The sequence below is a fragment of the Salvelinus sp. IW2-2015 genome, linkage group LG37 (assembly GCF_002910315.2).
Source record: "Salvelinus sp. IW2-2015 linkage group LG37, ASM291031v2, whole genome shotgun sequence".
Taxonomy (NCBI): domain Eukaryota; kingdom Metazoa; phylum Chordata; class Actinopteri; order Salmoniformes; family Salmonidae; genus Salvelinus; species Salvelinus sp. IW2-2015.
Genome location: NC_036876.1, coordinates 4,615,600 through 4,635,647, shown reverse-complemented (window position 1 = coordinate 4,635,647; position 20,048 = coordinate 4,615,600). Strand labels below are relative to the sequence as shown.

General features: G+C 41.1%; 1 protein-coding gene across 1 annotated transcript; it reads left to right on the top strand.

Moving 5' to 3' along the window:
- The first annotated feature begins 7,041 nt into the window (after positions 1–7,041).
- LOC111960004 (uncharacterized) lies at positions 7,042–10,034 on the top strand. The gene is made up of 6 exons (XM_023981841.2): positions 7,042–7,151; positions 7,291–7,659; positions 7,822–8,172; positions 8,446–8,577; positions 9,277–9,311; positions 9,634–10,034. Exons 1-6 carry the CDS (start codon positions 7,109–7,111, stop codon positions 9,772–9,774), a joined length of 1,071 nt encoding a protein of 356 aa, XP_023837609.1. The 5' UTR covers positions 7,042–7,108; the 3' UTR covers positions 9,775–10,034.
- The last annotated feature ends 10,014 nt before the right edge of the window (positions 10,035–20,048 follow it).

The following is a 20,048-nucleotide window of genomic DNA, read 5'->3' as shown; positions in this document are numbered from 1 at the left end:
AATGAACAGTAAACATTACACTTACCGAAGTTCCAAACGAATAAAGACATTTCAAATGTCATATTATGTCTATATACAGTGTTGTAACGATGTGCAATAGTTAAAATACAAAAGGAAAAATAAATAAACATAAATATGGGTTGTATTTACAATGGTGTTTGTTCTTCACTGGTTGCCCTTTTCTTGTGGCAACAGGTCACAAATCMTGTTGCTGTGATGGCACACTGTGGTTTTTCACCCAGTATATGTGGGAGTTCATCAAAATTGCGTTTGTTTTTTAATTCTTTGTGGATCTGTGTAATCTGAGGGAAATATGTGTCTCTGATATTGTTGTGTATTGATATTCTAGTTTRCTCCCTTTAGGGCACCTGTAACCCACCCTTGCTTACGTACGTTGAAATGCTTGGAATGTTCTTCCTGTGAAACGCATTAAACAATGCCCACGTTAATTTCTACTCCCATCTCATGTCCTGTCCTTATATTAGTTGTATAAATAATACAGTGTGCTATWCAACAAAACTGGCAACGAGGAAGAAACGTTCTCACSTTTGTGTTCATCATCRTCGGCAGAAAGTCTGAGTTAAATTCGTTCTTGTTTTTTCGCTGTAGAAAGARGCAAACAAAACGTGGAGCTAGCCAGTCGAGTGATGCTAGCTAGCCTTTGATGTCACGACAACGAGAGCCTCGAGGGATAGGAAGAGTTTCGCTGCGGGAGAAAGTGAAGTCATCGTGAGTTAAAAGAAAGAAAAAAAAGGGTCTGGGTGTAAGAGAAAGTGTGAGAAGGAAAAATAAACCGAAAATGTCTGCATTGATTGATAATATAGGAACATTTGATGAATCTGTGGAACAATGGAGTTCTTACACGGAACGTTTTGAGTACTTTGTGTTGGCAAATTAAATTAAAGCAGAAGTCGTTGTGCCAACACTTTTGACTATTATGGGAGGAAAAACATTCAATCTACTGCGCAGTCTAGTAACGCCTGAAAAACCTGGTGATAAATCATATGATGAAATTGTGGCATCCTTAAAAGGACATTATTCTCCCAAACCACTGATAATCGCAGCGAGATTCCGGTTTCCTAAGAGAAATCAAGAGGAGGGGGAATCAATCTCACAGTTTGTGGCTGTATTGAAACAGTTATCTGGGCCTCCCGGGTGGCGCAGTGGTCTAGAGCACTGCATCGCAGTGCTATGCTGCGCCACCAGAGTCTGGGTTCGCGCCCAGGCTCTGTCGCAGCCGGCCGCGACCGGGAGGTCCGTGGGGCGACGCACAATTGGCTTAGCGTCGTCCGGGTTAGGGAGGGTTTGGCCGGTAGGGATATCCTTGTCTCATCGCGCTCCAGCGACTCCTGTGGCGGGCCGGGCGCAGTGCGCGCTAACCGAGGGGGGCGGGTGCACGGTGTTTCCTCCGACACATTGGTGCAGCTGGCTTCCGGGTTGGAGGCGCGCTGTGTTAAGAAGCAGTGCGGCTTGGTTGGGTTGTGGTTCGGAGGATGCGTGGCTTTCGACCTTCGTCTCTCCCGAGCCCGTACGGGAGTTGTAGCGATGAGACAAGATAGTAATTACTAGCGATTGGATACCACGAAAATTGGGGAGAAAAGGGGAGAAAAAATAAAAAAATATATATAAAAAAAGAAGAAAAAAAAGAAACAGTTATCTGAACATTGTGAATTTGGGGGATCAATGAGTGACACTATACGTGATAGGTTAGTGTGTGGCATGCGCAGTGAGGCAATTCAGAAACGCCTTTTGACTGAGAGTAACTTAACATTGCAGAGAGCAATAGAAGTCAGTACGTCAATGGAAATGGTAAATAAAGACGCACAACAGCTAAGTGCATCGACCAAAGTGCATAAGGTGTCTACGTGGTTAAAAAACAAGGCAGGAGGTGGCAAGCCATGCTATCGCTGTGGGAAACCAGGTCACCAAGCAGAGGAGTGTTGTTGCAAAGACTTAGACTGCAGAAGTTGCGAAAAAAAAGGGTCACATCGAACATGCATTTAAAAACAAAAACACACAATCAAACAAAAGTACTGAACAAAGGAAAAGCGACTTCAGGAAGTACAAAAAGGAAGTGCATAAAATGGAGCACACAGAGGATGAACAAAGTGATACCCTGTTTGAAGGGGAAGAATCTTTGCATGTTTTGTCCATTTCAGACAATGGACACYGATACTGGGTGACACCGCTACTGGATGGAAARSCAGTACYGATGCAAGTYGACACTGGAGCAGCCATATCTTRGCTGTCTGAGGCTGTATACAAGGAGAAACTGCATCACCTCACACTACAGCCCACAAAGATGACGCTGAAAACATACACCGGTGAGATTGTTCCAGTGAGAGGAAGRYTGATTGTTACAGMGGAGCTCAACAAACAGAAGGTAAAGCTACCACTCTACATRGTGAAAGGCAACCATCCAGCATTGCTAGGACACACATGGCTGGAAAAGATTAAACTAAACTGGCAGGAAATTCACATGGTTGCAAAAGAAGACACAAACCTACAACGGATATTGAGGAAACACGCAGATGTGTTCAAAGGAGAACTTGGCAGTATGAAGGACATAAAACAGTATGAAGGACCGTGAAACCAGACAGCAAGCCAAAATGCTTCAAAGCTAGACCTGTCCCATACGCCATAAAACCAAAAGTTGAAATTGAGCTAAACAGACTAGTCGAGAGTGAAGTATTGGATCCAGTGAATGTTAGAGAATGCATGTGGACCAAGAGTCACAAGAACTGTTGACCATAGTGACTCACAAAGGACTGTACAGGTACCGGAGGCTTCCTTTTGGAATCACCTCAGCTCCGGCCTTGTTTCAGAGAGCTATGGACCAGATACTGAGCGGGCTCACTGGGGTCCAATGTTACCTCGATGATCTACTCATCACCGGGAAAGARGAGCAGGAGCACCTGAGAAACCTGAACGCTACACTACAGAGATTGGAGGAGTACGGTCTGAGGGTCGGAAGGACAAATGCGAGTTTTTCCGGCCCTCTGTTGAGTACCTGMGCCACGTCATCGACAGTTCGGGGCTCCACAAGGCGCCATCGAAGGTGAAGGCCYTTGCGGAAGCTCCATCCCCACAGAACGTGAGTCAGCTGAGATCATTCTTAGGACTACTGACATACTACGCAAAGTTTGTGCCAAAACTAGCTAAATTGTTGAAGCCACTGCATGAACTTTTGAACAAAACCAAACAGTGGAAGTGGACAGACAGATGTGAGGAGGCCTTCAAGAAAGTGAAAACAGCCTTAGCTCAGTCAGAGGCCCTAACCCACTTCAACCCCAACTTGCCATTACAGTTGGCATGTGATGCATCGCCTTATGTTGTTGGTGCGGTTGTCTCACACATCATGCCATCAGGTGAAGAAAGGCCAATTGCTTTCGCATCACGGACCTTAAGTAAATCCGAGAGCAATTATGCACAGATAGAGCGTAAAGCACTCGRCATTGTGTTTAAGAAATGTCATCAGTTTCTGTTTGGCCGACGATTCACACTGCTGACGGACCATAGACCCCTCACCTCCATCTTTGGTCCCCACACCGGCATTCCGTCGCTTGCAGCCAGCCGCATGCAGCGATGGGCGTTACTGTTATCTGCTCACCAGTACGATATCAAGTACAGAAGGTCTGAGCAGCACTGCAATGCAGACGGCCTCTCAAGGCRTCCCTTACCTGTCTCACACACTGAGCACTCCCAGGCTGAAATCTTCTACTTCAAGGAAGTGACGAACGCCCCAGTTACATCTGTCCAAGTGAAAAAGTTCACCCACACTGATCCAGTGATGTCTGAGGTCGTGGACATTGTCACTCGTGGAAAAGAAGGAGAGATGTCGGACAGCCTACAACCTTACCTAGTGAGGAGAAATGAGCTCACAGTTCAGTTTTGATGCTTGCTATGAAGTTTCGAGTCATCATACCGCCACTGAGAAGGCAGGTGCTTGAAGAACTCCATTCAGGGCACTGTSMKATYGTGCGAATGAAGGAGATTGCACGCAGCTACTTTTGGTGGCCAGGTCTGGACGCAGCTATCGAAGACAAGGTCAAGTTATGTTCTGCATGTCAAAAGATGAGGAACATGCCTCAGCTAGCGCCACTACACCCATGGGACTTCCCAGAGGAGCCTTGACAGCGAGTCCACATAGACTATGCAGGCCCACTGGAGGATCATATGTTCTTAGTCGTAGTTGATAAACACAGGAAATGGCCTGAGATCACAGTGATGAAGAGCACCTCAGCGGAGAGAACCATCGAAGAGCTACGGTCAATCTTCAGTCGCTTCGGCTTGCTAATTCAACTCGTTAGTGATAATGGCCCCCAACTGGTGTCTGAAGAGTTCCGGTCATTCATGGAAGCAAATGGAATTCAGCACATCAAGTCAGCGCCGTATCACCCTGCAACGAACGGCCTCGCTGAAAGGTTTGTCCAAACGATGAAGCAAGCTTTAAAATCATCACAAGGGAACGGCTCCCTCAAAAGGCATCTAAACACCTTCCTGTTAACCTACAGAAACACTCCCCACGCTACAACCAAAGTGGCACCCGCGCCATGATGAAAAGACAGCTTCGCACGCGACTCGACCTCCTGAGACCTCCAAAGAKGAAACAGGTTGTGAAGACACAACAGAGAGCACAGGTGGAGAGACGGAGCAGAGCAAAAGACAGAAGCTTCATAGCTGGAGAGAGAGTTCTTGCTCAGAACTACTGCAAAGGTCCAAAGTGGATACCAGCCACAGTGGTTGCACAAACAGGGCCTGTGTCCTACACAGTTCACACACCGGAAAACATTATCTGGAGGAGACACGTGGATCAACTGTTGCCAGGAACCAACCTCAGAGATGACTCATGTCAAGTCACAAACCAAGATCAGCTACTGGAGACCTACCATGACTACGAGCRATCACCTGAACATCCACTGCAGCAACCTACAAATGTGGAAAGTGCTCCAGACTCACCTGAACCAGCCAGAGTGCCTACTCAGGGTACTGTTGCACCCCAGTCTGGGKATACACCATCACCACTCAGACTCAGAGARAATGTGACTGTAGACTCACCTGTACYWCGTCATTACCCTGCAAGAGAAAGACGACCTCCTGACAGGTTGACTYTTTAGTTCAGACTAACCTCCGACATTGGGGRAGAATACACRCCAGGGTTAAGACTGGGGACTGAGGCAGTCTACACTCTATCCCTAGTTTAGAAAAGGTTATTCTGAAAAGTTCATTTATTTACATTAAGAGAACMTATATTAAAAAMYAAACAATAGGKAAAACAGTGYATATTTACTTTTTCCTTATGAGTCATCAAAGGTAAAGGGGGAGGAATATGTTGTGTATTGATATTCTAGTTTTSTCCCTMTAGGGCACCTGRAACCRCCCCTTGCTTACCTACGTTGAAATGRTTGGAATGTCCTTCCTGTGAAACGCATTAAACAATGCCCACGTTAATTTCTACTCCCGTCTCATGTCCTGTCCTTATATTAGTTGTATAAATAATACAGTGTGCAATACAACAGATATGGTCATTCATTTGGRAGGAGGTTAGGAAGTGCAGCTCAGTTTCCCCTCATTCTGTGGGCAGTGTGCACATAGCCTGTCTTCACTTGAGAGTCGGGTCTGCCTACGGCTCCTTTCTGGATTTTGATAATAATCGGGTATCGGCCTAATTCTGCTCTGCATGCATTATTTGGTGTTTTACGTTGTACACAGAGGATATTTTTTGCAGAATTCTGCATGAAGAGTCTCAATTTGGTGTTTGTCCATTTTTGTGAATTCTTGGTAGGTGAACGGACCCCAGACCTCACAACCATAAAGGGCAATGGGGTCTATAACTGATTCAAGTATTTTTAGCCAGATCCTAATCGGTATGTCGAATTTTATGTTCCTTTTYATGGCATAGAAGGKKCTTCTTGCCTTGTCTCTCAGCTCATTCACAGCTTTGTGGAAGTTACCTGTGGCGCTGATGTTAAGGCCGAGGTACAGTATGTATAGTTTTTTTGTGTGCTCTAGGGCAATGGTGTCTAGATGGAATTTGTATTTGTGGTCCTGGCAATTGGACTTTTTTTGGAACACCATTATTTTTGTCTTACTGAGATTCACTGTCAGGGCCCAGYTCTTACGGAATCTGTGCAGAAGATTTAGGTGCTGCTGTAGGCCCTCCTTGGTTGGTGACAGAAGCAACAGATCATCAGCAAACAGTAGACATTTGACTTCAAATTCTGTTKATGTGAGAACGGGTGTTGCAGACTGTTCTAGTGCCCTCGCCAATTTATTTATATGTATGTTGAAGAGGGTGGGGCTTATGCTGAATCTCTCTCTCTCTCTCTCTCTCACACTCTCTCTCTCTCTCTCACTGTTTCTCTCTCTCACTGTTTCTCTCTCTCTGTGGTTTTCAGCCGGATGTCTCAGAACTCTTAGTTCTCTCATACTGTAGGCTATAAAACTTGCACTTCAAGTTGACCATTTTAGCAACAGTTAACCAACTCTGTTGATGAGGCAGCTTATGTATGTATATACAGTATATTGGACTGAAATATGTGAAAGATGTCCTTTGACCTAGAGATCAGAAGTTCTTAGTCAAACACAACCCACAGTGTTAACTGTAACATATCATTATCATCTAGGCCTAGAATAATCTGTGTCATTAATAACAATATAATGAGGAATTTATATCCATCCATTCAATTGAGTGTAAATCCTGAATGAGAGATCACTAAAAGAAGACTACTGTATTGTGTTTGCTGTGTTTTTTCCATAGATGTTTTTGGTGAGGTGAAGTGGCTGTATGGTGATAGAAGCCCTAGAGGATGACAGTGTCATACCATCAAAGTCCCTCACACTATGTGTCTCTTAGACAACAGTAGCTGCAGTAATAAAGAATATTGGATGCCAAACGTCAATGATTATATACCTATAAGTCCAGCTAGGAGACTCTGAACTGTAAAATACACAGTTAAAGACCATAGTCATGAATGAATGAGTCGTCAACAAATATGATGCGGTCCAGTTCGACCAATCACCTGTAACTCCATTGTTGAAGTGTTGTCTACATGGGTGGACTCTTTCCACTCAAGACCCAAGTTGTGAAGAGCTGACAACTTTAAAGATGATCGCACTGTGTCTCATATTTCCACTTCTCGTAGAGATGGGTAAGWCAATCTTTATTTATTCACTGCTTATGTGATGATTTGGAGACATAAGGTTTCCAATTACTATTTTATAGACACTTTGAGAATCCAAAGTTGTATTTGAGATATGTAACAGCTAATATATTTGTCTGTTCTCTAGTTCATTGGGTAGCTGGGATTGAATCTTTATCCATACGTCAGGAGAGTGGTCTCATGTCAGCCAAAATTGGAGACACAATGATTTTGCGTTGCTTCTATGAAGGCGACATGGCCATGCATTTCTCCTGGTACAAGCAACCCTTGGGAGAAATACTTCAGCTCTTCTCAACCGTTCATTATAACTATGACAGGAATGCAACATTCTACTATGAGTTTAAGGATAACCCTCGCTTCTCAGTGGAAAATGGCCCAAAAAAGAATCACCTAAGGATCTCAGACATGCAACTCTCTGATTCCGGCACTTACTACTGTGGAAATGCTTATACCAATAGGGTGGAGTTTGGAAAAGGAGTTATTCTCATTGTAGAAGGTACATAGAAAGTTTTTGTTTTAAATCTGAATTTACAGATATACGGTGTAAAAATGTGCTATTATGTTAATCCGATGAGATCTTAATTTAACAAATGATAAATTAGAATACTCGCTACCGTGATAATCTAGAAATTAATGGGTTAGTTTACCTTTTTGTCAGGTTCAGGTTCCAGAAACATGCCTATACTCCAGCAATCTGTGTCTGAGTCAGTCCAGCCAGGAGACTCTGTGACTCTGAACTGTACAATACACACTGAGACCTGTGCAGGAGAACACAGTGTCTATTGGTTCAGACGTGGCTCAGGAGAATCCCCTCCAGGAATCATTTACACCCATGGAGACAGGAGTGATCAGTGTGAGAAGAGCCCTGAGGCTGGGTCTCCTACACAGAGCTGTGTCTACAACCTCCCCAAGAGGAACCTCAGCCTCTCTGATGCTGGGATTTACTACTGTGCTGTGGCCTTATGTGGGGAGATACTGTTTGGGAATGGGACCAAGCTGGACATTCAAGGTAATTCCAATTTCCTCTGCTATACATTGCCACAAATACATTTTAATGTATGCCACATAGCTCAAAATGATTGCTTTTTGTTTCAACCAATTCATGCTCCTATAACACGGTAGCCTTAGTTTTAGTAGGACGTTTATTTTGGCACAATGTATTTCATTTAAAAAAATTGTCTCTACAATGGGGACTTTTATTTTGAAATTGATTGTTTACTAGTATCATATTTTACCTAAGCATTCATGAATACAATATGAATCTACTGATACCCTTTCACAGTTCCAGAGCATGATTCTCCATTTGATCTAAGTCCTACTGTTCTTGCCTTGGTCGTGTCCAACATCGTTCTAGGGATAGTGACCCTTCTGCTTGCCTGGGCGCTTTACACGAATCTGAACAGACATCACAGAGGTAGTTATTTTACTTTACATCATGTCTAATGTTTCATGTATATGTATAAAATGTAACGTCTGTAAACGTCAATGTAATATCTAACTTATAAGCATTGTCAATAAACTACATGAGGTTAAACAGAAAAATGTATTGTCTTAAAAATAATAAATGGSGCCTCCCGGGTGGCGCAGTGGTCTAGGGCACTGCATCGCAGTGCTAGCTGCGCCACCAGAGTCTCTGGGTTCGCGCCCAGGCTCTGTCGCAGCCGGCCGCGACCGGGAGGTCCGTGGGGCGACGTACAATTGGCATAGCGTCGTCCGGGTTAGGGAGGGTTTGGCCGGTAGGGATATCCTTGTCTCATCGCGCTCCAGCGACTCCTGTGGCGGGCCGGGCGCAGTGCGCGCTAACCGCGGGGGCCAGGTGCACGGTGTTTCCTCCGACACATTGGTGCGGCTGGCTTCCGGGTTGGAGGCGCGCTGTGTTAAGAAGCAGTGCGGCTTGGTTGGGTTGCGCTTCGGAGGACGCATMGCTTTCGACTTTCGTCTCTCCCGAGCCCGTACGGGAGTTGTAGCGATGAGACAAGATAGTAATTACTAGCGATTGGATACCACGAAAATTGGGGAGAAAAGGGGATAAAATAAAAAATTAAAAAATTAAATTTTTTTTTTTTAAATAATAATAATAATAAATGGCCTTCCTCTGTTTCAATCTCTGAAGGGAGGAAAGATGGTCCAACATCCCAGGGGAATCAGGTAAACGTACATGAATCATAAACGTTCATGAATTTATTCTCAGTTTTTACACAAAAGTGTCTCTTTACAACTGTCATTTAGGTTTCCTTACAACTAGTACTCAGCTTGGAAGTAATAGATCACTGTACTAGATGTAACTTACTTTTCTTTGTGATGGTTGTTACTTTTTTCCATGGAACGTCTCTCTGTCACTGTTCCACTGACTGTAAGGTCATTTAGTGGGTGTACAGTGTGTTTGACAGGTCTTTTGTAGAGGAGAAAATAAAATGTCATGTAGCATCTAGCATCATAATGCATTTTGCCATGGCTTCACCTCTCACAGAATCAAGACAGTGACGTGTTGAACTACGCTGCTGTGAGTTTCACTCCCAAGAAGAACTCTTCCTCCTCCAGAAGAACAAGAGGGAAGACCAGCAGAGAGGATGCAGTGTACTCTGAGGTCAGGTACCTTCAGCAGGAGTGAGAAACACAGTATCACCACTGTCACAAAGACTCCAAGCAGAACCAGTTAACTCCTTGTAATAAAATGACTGTTAGTAACTGAAATCTATGTAATTTTGACAATGTATATATCTTAGATTTATATGATTATCCTGTAATGCATTCAAACATTTTACTTTTTTTTTTACATTTTAATTAATATACATTCTCTGATAGAGGATCCCTTGTTTGTTGTATGATTATGTTTTTTTTATCACAATAAACAATAATATTTTAACCCTCCATACATCTCTGTTTTCTCTGTAAAGTACATATATGTTACCACAGGATTAAAAGGAATAGCAGTTTAGCTGAATGTGTGTCAGGCTCCATCAGTCAGAAATCCATCATACCATAAGCTTACACAATATAAAGATCGCTCTGACTCTACATACCTCATATACAGTTGAAGTCGGAAGTTTACATACACTTAGGTTGGAGTCATTAAAACTCATTTTTCAATCAACCCCCCAAAAAATTGTTAACAAACTATAGTTTTGGCAAGTCGGTTAGGACATCTACTTTGTGCATGACACAAGTAATTTTTACAACAATTGTTTACTGACAGATTATTTCACTTATAAGTCACTGTATCACAATCAAGTTGATTGTGACTTTAATAAACAGCTTGGAAAATTCCAGAAAATTGTCATGGCTTTAGAAGCTTCTGATAGGCTAATTTACATCATTTGAGTCAATTGGAGGTGTACCTGTGGATGTATTTCAAGGCCTACCTTCAAACTCAGTGCCTCTTTGCTTGACATCATGGGAAAATCAAAAGAAATCAGCCAAGACCTCAGAAAAAAATTGTAGACCACAAGTCTGGTTCATCCATGGGAGCAATTTCCAAATGCCTGAAGGTACCACGTTCATCTGTACAAACAATAGTACGCAAGTATAAATACCATGGGACCACGCAGCCGTCATACCGCTCAGGAAGGAGACGCGTTCTGTCTCCTAGAGATGAACGGACTTTGGTGTGAAAAGTGCAAATGAATCCCAGAACAACAGCAAAGGACCTTCTGAAGATGCTGGAGGAAACAGGTGCAAAAGTATCTATATCCACAGTAAACGAGTCCTATATCGACATAACCTGAAAGGCCGCTCAGCAAGGAAGAAGCCACTGCTCCAAACCCGCCATAAAAAAGCCAGACTACGGTTTGCAACTGCACATGGGGACAAAGATCATACTTTTTGGAGAAATGTCCTCTGGTCTGATGAAACAAAAATAGAACTGTTTGGCCATAATGACCATCGTTATGTTTAGAGGAAAAAGGGGGATGCTTGCAAGCCGAAGAACACCATCCCAACCGTGAAGCACGGGGGTGGCAGCATCATGTTGTGGGGGTGCTTTGCTGCAGGAGGGACTGGCACTTCACAAAATAGATGGCTTCATGAGAAAGGAAAATTATGTGGATATATGAAGCAACATCTCAAGACATCAGTCAGGAAGTTAAAGCTTGGTCACAAATGGGTCTTTCAAKTGGACAATGACCCCAAGCATACTTCCAAAGTTGTGGCAAAATGGCTTAAGGACAACAAAGTCAAGGAATTGGAGTGGCCATCACAAAGCCCTGACCTCAATCCCATAGAAAATGTGTGGGCAGAACTGAAAACGCGTTTGCGAGCAAGGAGACCTACAAACCTGACTCAGTTACACCAGCTCTGTCAGGAGGAATACGCCAAAATTCACACAACTTATTGTGGGAAACTTGTGGAAGGCTACCAGAAATGTTTGACCTAAGTTAAACAATTTAAAGGCAATGTTACCAAATACTAATTGAGTGCATGTAAACTTCTGACCCACTGGGAATGTGATGAAAGAAATTAAAGCTGAAATAAATCATTCTCTCTACTATTATTCTGACATTTCAACATTCTTAAAATAAAGTGGTGATCTTAACTGATCTAAGACAGGGCATTTTTACTTGGATTAAATGTCAGGAATTGTGAAAAACWGAGTTTAAATGTATTTGGCTAAGGTGTATGTAAACCTCCGACTTCAACTGTATACAGTACCAGTCAAACGTTTGGACAGCCCTTCTCTTTCAAGGCGTTTTCTTTATTTTTTACTATTTTCTACATCGTAGAATAATAGTGAAGACATTAAAACTATGAAATAACACTTAAGGAATCATGTAGTAATCAAAAAATATAAATATATTTGAGATTCTTCAAAGTAGCCACCCTTTGAATATTCTGGTATAATACATTATATTTTGGAAATGGTGCATATCTCATGATTCAATGTCAGTGTAGAAATGGGAAGAGATTTGAAGACAGAAAAAAACATTGAGTAGAACATTATGTTTTCAATTTCAATTTCAGAAAATTTTTCCTCTCAGAATGTCTAAATGTTGTGTGGTTCTCCTTAGCCAATTAATGTACTCAAGGGAAAGGAACCAAGCCTGACATTGAAGGTAAGACATTTGAAGAGCTGAGCTCTATTACAGGCTGCATGAAATGTAAAAAATATTGTAAACATTATCTTCCCATCACACAGGTCACCAAATTTATGTACAGTACTATAAATTAATGTACCTCAAGAATTTCCTTGTTATATGTATGGATTTTTCTCCTTCTCAAGAGAATCAAACTGAAGTACATAACATTTGTTCTGGTTGTTATCATTATTATCCTGATAGTAACAAACATTCTCCTGGCAATATTGTGAAGGAGAGCTCTGCAAGAATATTAGTGTGTTAATGCTTATCTTTGTCATACTTTATACAAAATAAATGATATATGAATACCATATATTAATGGCATAAATTATTATTATATCATGTATGAATGGTACATTCATGACAGCCCACTTTGAGTGGAACTCTAGAGCTCTGTCAGAGTGACCATTGGGATCCCTTCTCCCCTAGTTGCTCAGTTTGGCCGGCGGCCAGCTCTAGGAAGAGTATTGGTGGTTCCAAACGTCTTCCATTTAAGAAATATGGAGGTCACTGTGTTTTTGGGGGCCTTCAAATCTGCATAAATGTCTATGGACAATTCCTTCGACCACATGGCTTGGTTTTTGCTCTGATATGAACTGTCAACTGTGGGACCTTATATAGACAGGTGTGTGCCTTTCCAAATAATGTCCAATCAATTAAATTTACCACAGGTGTACTCCAATCAAGTTGTAGAATTATCTCATTGATGATCAAGGAAAACAGGATGCCCATAGCTCAATTTTGAGACTTATAGCAAAGGGGAAAAAAATCTAAAAACCTGTTTTCGCTTCATCATTATCGGGTATTGTGTGTACATTGATGAAGAAAATGTTGTATTTTATCAATTTTAGAATAAGGCTGTAACGTAACAAAATGGGGATAAGTGAAGGGTTCTGAATACTTTTTGAAAGCACTGTATTTTTGACTAAATGTTGGAGATACAATATTATCAAAGATTTTTACAAGGACCCTACAGAGCACTGTGAAGATGATATGTTTATTCTGTCCTTTTAAGTGAGAATCTTTAATAAATGAATTAATAGACTTCGATGTGGTGAGGAGCAGCAGCTAACTAAAGAGTTTGTGTAGCTCCAACTATATTTTAACAAATTATTTAACGCCTAGTTACACATTTCGTTAACTAATTGTCCAAAATATTGGTTATATGGAAAAATTACTTAGAAACGCACATAAGCAGACACTTTTGACAAAAAACACGAAAATGTCGTCTCTACCTGCAGCTAGCAAGGAAAATGGCGGAGAAGAACAACTTGATGACCCAGTTCTAAATGAGATTCACAAAATGAACAAAAATCTTGAAGAGAAAATTGGGAAAGTGGGCGAAGATGTGGCTGAAATATAACATACAGTGGGTGCACTGACAGCAAAAGTGGACACACTCGACAACCAAGTTACACACGCAGATGAAAGGATATCAACATTGGAGGACAAGAGCAAACGCCTAAATGACACTTTTGAAAAAATGGAGACTGATCGAAAAACTCGAAGAACGACTTCAATACCAGGAGAATTACAGTTGGAGAAACACACTTCGGATCAGAGGGATTCCCGAAATCCACGTAAATACGGAAGATTGTGTGAAAGACATTTTATGCAACCTATTTTATAAGACACAGGAGAATTTTAACAACATGCCCATTGAGAGAACACATCGGACACCGACAACACTGCGCCCAGGACTAGCCCCACGCAACCCCCGGCCTATCCTGGTGAAATTCTTACAATACACTGACAGGGAGAAGGTCCGGCTCAGAGCCAAAGAGCTTAGGACTTTTCAATGGAAGGGGACAAAGGTGGAGTTTTTCCCTGACTTTTCCAAAGAGGTTCAAGACAAGAGAAATGCGTTCTCGGAGGTGAGGCATATGTGCATGAAACWGGAACTGAAATACTCGTTGCAATATCCTGCTATGTTCTGGGTTACTTTGAGAGGATCATTACGTCGTTTCACAGACCCAAAAGAGGCAAAGAAGTGTGTCATGGACGTCAATGAGGCCGTACAAATTGAATAGCGTGGTAGGCTATGGAAGTTCCATATGGTAGCAATGGTTCATCACTGATGGACTAACATTTTTCTGTATGGAGATAGAACTTCCCATGTTGTGAGTAACTGTCTCATCGAGTGTTTATGCTACACATGCTGCCCATAATTTAGATTGCTTATGCTGGCCATAACTAGATTAAGCAGGACTATAGTCCAAGCATATCATTCTGTATTATGGCTATAGTGGTGATTATTTTAAGTTTTCATTCTAATAACAGCAATAGTGGGTCAATATAGACCACAACAGGTGTGTTCATACCATGAGTGATGGGCACAAGCCAAAGTGTTAGTCAMCTTATTTTATTTTATCATTACTTTGACTTATACCTGTCTTTCTTTTGTGGCTGACCTCAGTTTACATTCCTTTCTTTTTGAGTTATTCAGTTCATGTATCAGTCTACAGGAGAAATGTAATCTCTTCTCTTTGCGAAAATAATGATCAGCCTGTCTTTATGTTCAATGTTTTGGTTGATWTATGTCATCTCTATGACATGTCATATCGGTCATTTCAAAATGTATATGGTCATGCSTATATTTGGCYTTGGTAAAACGTGCTAATTCTAGTTGGCGAGTCAGCGCCCGGAAGACCTCGGGACACTTCACACGGATGAAGGCCTGGTTTGGGGGGMAGATTTTTATTTTGTATGTTCATTTTTTTGTACCTTGTGGGGTTGGGGGATGTTTATGACATATTTGTTCTATGGAAAGTTTAGTGTTCTGGGTGGGGGGTACTACCAGTCGTTTACTTTCATTGATTCGCTAAGCAGTGGCTATCAGAAATGCATCGATTTAAAATATTCTAACACTTGTTAGGTTGTGGTAATAATATATTTACAACCTTTCAGATATAATGACKAATGTGATTAAAGTTACGTTGTGGAATGTGAACGGACTAGGTTCATATTTAAAAAGATGTAAGGTATTGAATTATCTTCAACAAAAACACTCAGACGTGATTAAGCTCCAAGAGACCCACCTACTGGYAAATGATGCTCCTAAGGTGGGAGACAGATGGGTGGGTAGTGCTTACCATAATACATTCAACCCCAAAAAGACGTGTCTCTATTCTATTTTCCAAAGGTATACATATTCAAGTGGAAAAATATTTTAAGGACAAAGAGGGATGAATCTTGATTCTACTTGTAAAGATATTGGGAAATATTTATGCTCCAAATTAAGAGGACCCAGACTTCTTGCTTCAACTTAACAAAATAATACTGGATTTTGGTGATTTTTCTTTGGTGCTGGGGGTTTGGGGGATTATAATCAGGTCCCTGATGCTTTTTTAGATAAATCCAAAACTGGTCTAACCAGGACCTCAAAAACTCAAGAAGCAATTAAAACAATGTGTTAAGATGTTGGTCTTTCTGATATGTGGAGATTGATGATTCCAACCGCTCGRGATTACACATTCTTTTCAAATAGGCACACTGTTTATTCACGCATCGACTGCTTTCTGATCTCACACTCTCTCATAGATAAAGTGGGTTCTTGCAATGTGGGCACGATAGCTATTATGGATCATGCACTCATTGTTCTGACTGTTAGAACAGGAGAAGAAAGAGAACATTTTAAATATTGGTGAATGAACACCAGCCTCTTACTTGACAAAGTGTTTTGTGAATTCCTTAAAACACACATTATGATATTCTTTGAAACAAACAGCAATAGTGCGAAACAGGTACATGTCTAGGAAGCTTTTAAAGCGTACATACGCGGAGTAATGATACAACCATCAGCTACTATTAAAAAATGTGATAAACAGAAACTTATGAACTTGAAACAGAGCTTCAAATGCTGGAGAGGGAATATTGGACCAATCTAACAACATTTCTCTTGTAAATCTGACAAAAACCAAATATGAGCTGAAATTTTATTCAGTAAAATGGCGAAAAAATCCCTGTACAGGCTGAAGCAGAGATTGTACGAATCTAGTGAAAAGGCAGTCAAATTGTTGGCCAGTCAATTGAAATCTAGAGAAGCAGATCGGCAAGTAGGTGGAATCAGAAATAAGACAGGCAAGCTGATTACAAATCATAAAGAAATAAACTATATATATCGAGACTTTTATCAGGAACTTTATACTTCAGACGGTACCTTAGATATGCAGAAAGCAGAGGCATTCTTTCAGAATCTGAACCTTCCTATATTAATAACAGAGGATGACAGGAACTGGATCGACCGCCCTATTACTTTGGAGGAATTGACCGAAACTATAAGACAAGCACCCGGCGGTAAAACTCCAGGGTTGGATGGGATACCCAGTGATTTCTATAAAAGGTTTGCAGAGCAGCTTAGCACATCGATTGACACAGGTCAGCTCCCACCTTCTATGAGTGATGCAGTAATCACCCAAATCCTCAAAAAGGGAAAGGATCCCCATGAGTGTGGGAGCTACCGTCCAATTTCTTTGATAAATTGTGATTGAAAACTGTTTACAAAACTTCTGGCTATGAGGGTGAATCATATCATTAAGAAAATCATGAATCCAGATCAGGTGGGATTTGTGAAATGCAGAACTTCATCTGATAATCGTAGGGGCATATTGCATGTCATCTGGAAGGCAAAATATTTGGATACTTCAGTGGCAGCCTTATCCCTAGATGCAGAGAGAGCCTTTGCTAGGGTGGGCTGGGACTACTTGCTTTATACTATAAATACATTTGGATTTGGACAGGGCTTTCAGAATATTATTAAACTTCTGTACAATGACCCCAAATCCATAGTAGTCACTAACGGACTATGATCATCTCCATTTTCTGTAGGAGGAGGCACGAAACAAGGTGACTCTCTCTCGCCCCTCATATTTATTATAGCATTAGAACCATTAGCCGAAGCCATTAGGCTGCATCAGTCAATCAAAGGGATTAATATGGGAGGTAGGGAGAATAAACAACTGCTTTATGCAGATGACATATTACTATTAATATCAGACCCCCAATTCTCCATATCACCTTTACTGGACCTTGTAAATGCATTCTGAGAGATATCGGGCTATAAAGTAAACTGGACCAAATCTAAAGTAATTCCTTGATCAAAACATTGTCTGAGAAATGACCTCCTCAGCTGGAGGTTTCAATGGGTCCATAAAAACTTGAAGTACCTGGGGATCACGTTAAATCCTGGTCTAAAGAACATGCTTTCTGAAAATCTTGACCCACAGATTATTTGAGTCAACAAAAGTTGGACCCCAGAATCCAGTAATGTCCCTTACTAAAAATATATGGACTCAGATTTATAAGAGAGAGAGAGATCTTCACCTTTCTTGATAAGCTCTGCTTCGTTAACCTTTCTAGCCCAGGGGTTCCGCTAGCGGGACACCCACAACATTCCGCTGAAAAGGCAGCGCGCGAAATTCAAAAATATTTTTTTGAAATATGTAACTTTCACACATTAACAAGTCCAATACAGCAAATGAAAGATCAACATCTTGTTAATCTACCCATCGTGTCCGATTTTTAAAATGTTTTACAGCGAAAACACAACATATATTTATGTTAGATCACCACCAAATCCAAAAAACACACAGCCATTTTTCCCAGCCAAAGATAGAGTCACAAAAGCAGAAATAGAGATAAAATGAATCACTAACCTTTGATAATCTTCATCAGATGACACTCATAGGACATCATGTTACACAATACATTTATGTTTTGTTCGATAATGTGCATATTTATATCCACAAATCTCGGTTTACATTGGCGCCATGTTCAGAAATGCCTCCAAAATATCCGGAGTAATTACAGAGAGCCACGTCAAATGACAGAAATACTCATCATAAACTTTGATGAAAGATACATGTTTTACATAGAATTAAAGATACACTTGTTCTTAATGCAACCGCTGTGTCAGATTTTTTTTAAACTTTACGTAAAAAAACACACCATGCAATAATCTGAGACGGCGCTCAAATTTAACAAAATTSCTCCGCCATGTTGGAGTCAACAGAAATACGAAATTACATCATAAATATTCCCTTACCTTTGATTATCTTCATCAGAATGCAATGCCAGGAATCCTAGTTCCACAATAAATRYTTGTTTTGTTCGATAATGTCCATTACTTATGTCCAATTAGCAACTTTAGCTAGCATGTGTAGTACACGTGTCCAAACGCTSGCGCAGATGKAGGCAAACGTCGGACGAAAACTTCAAAAAGTTATATTACAAGTCGAATAAACTGGTCAAACTTAGTAGAGAATCAATCTTCAGGATGTTGTTKTCATATATATCCAATAACGTTCCAACCGGAGCATTTCTTCATGTCTGTATAAGTAATGGAACGCAAGGCGATATCATGAGGAAAGCGCGTGAGCAAGAACTGGCAATCTGCCAGACCAGTGACTGAAACACCTCCCATCCGGCCCCACATCACACTAGAGGCTTCATTCCACGTTCTACAGACTGTTGACATCTAGTGGAAGGCGTAGGAAGTGCAAACAGATCCATATATTACAGGGAATTGAATAGGCAATGACTTTAACATCGACCCTTCTCGGAATTCTCACTTCCAGTTTGGAAGTTTGCCTGCCATATGAGTTCTGTTATKCTCACAGACATAATTCAAACAGTTTTAGAAACTTCAGAGTGTTTTCTATCCAATAGTAATAATAATATGCATATATTAGCATCTGGGACTGAGTAGGAGGCAGTTCACTATGGGCACGCTATTCATCCAAAGTGAAAATGCTGCCCCCTATCCCTTACATAGAAAATGTTTCACATGACATACTGTAGGTGTAGGCAACCCTGGTCCTGGAGTGCCACAGGCACTTCATGTTTTTGATTTAKCCGATCTGGAAGACCAGGTGTGTTCAATTTAGGCAATCACTGAACTGATCAATTAGCTTAGTTAGGCAGGTGTGGTGCCGAGTTGGAACAAAATCCTGCACTACTTGCGGCACTGCAGGAACASGGRTGCCAACACRTGACATACTATATACTGASAATTGAAAGATTAGGTAAAATATATATTGTGGGCACAACAATGGAATGATCAGTTGATATCTTCTCTCATCTGTTTTATACCAGATTCAGGACCTGACTCACAACAACAACCACAAAAATAACAGGTAAATACTATTTGTTCAGTGAAATTATTTTGAAAATATAAGCAATTCAGAAACAGTGTAAATTATAATTCTATTTCATGGTGTTTCCAAATGTACAGAACCAAGATACTGATGCACTGAATTATGCCGTCCTGAATTTCACCTCCAAGAAAAAGAAGAGGGAGAGAAGAAGAGAGAAGGAGCTGAACCCCCATGTAGTGTATGCTGCTACAAGATGACAAAGTGGAGGATGGAGAGGTGGACAAGTGGTTTGCCATATCTTTGAATACATGTTTAAATCCTTCTATATTGTATGTGTAGTTAAATCAAATGTATTAAAAATAAATCAGTAAATATCTCTGTAGTTTCTGTGCGTTGCAGTTATACTCAGGGTCACTGTAGCCCTCTCCACTCTGTTGGCCACACAGCTCAGTGGTACAGAGGTGGTAGAGAGGGGGAGTTAACCTCAAACCACAACAGTTTAATGGCCACAGAGGAGTAGTTGCTCTTTTGGCCTCTCTTAGCTTAGTTCTCTGTTGTGTTTACTAGTGATTTGTTATTCTTTTATACGTTGGCCATAAAGTAAAAGTACCAGCATAGGACAATGTATTACATTGATTACTTAATCAAAATAGAGGTTTAATCAAAACCTCCACAATGTTGTTTGTCATGATGTTATTCGCCGCTTAGTATTGGCTGGC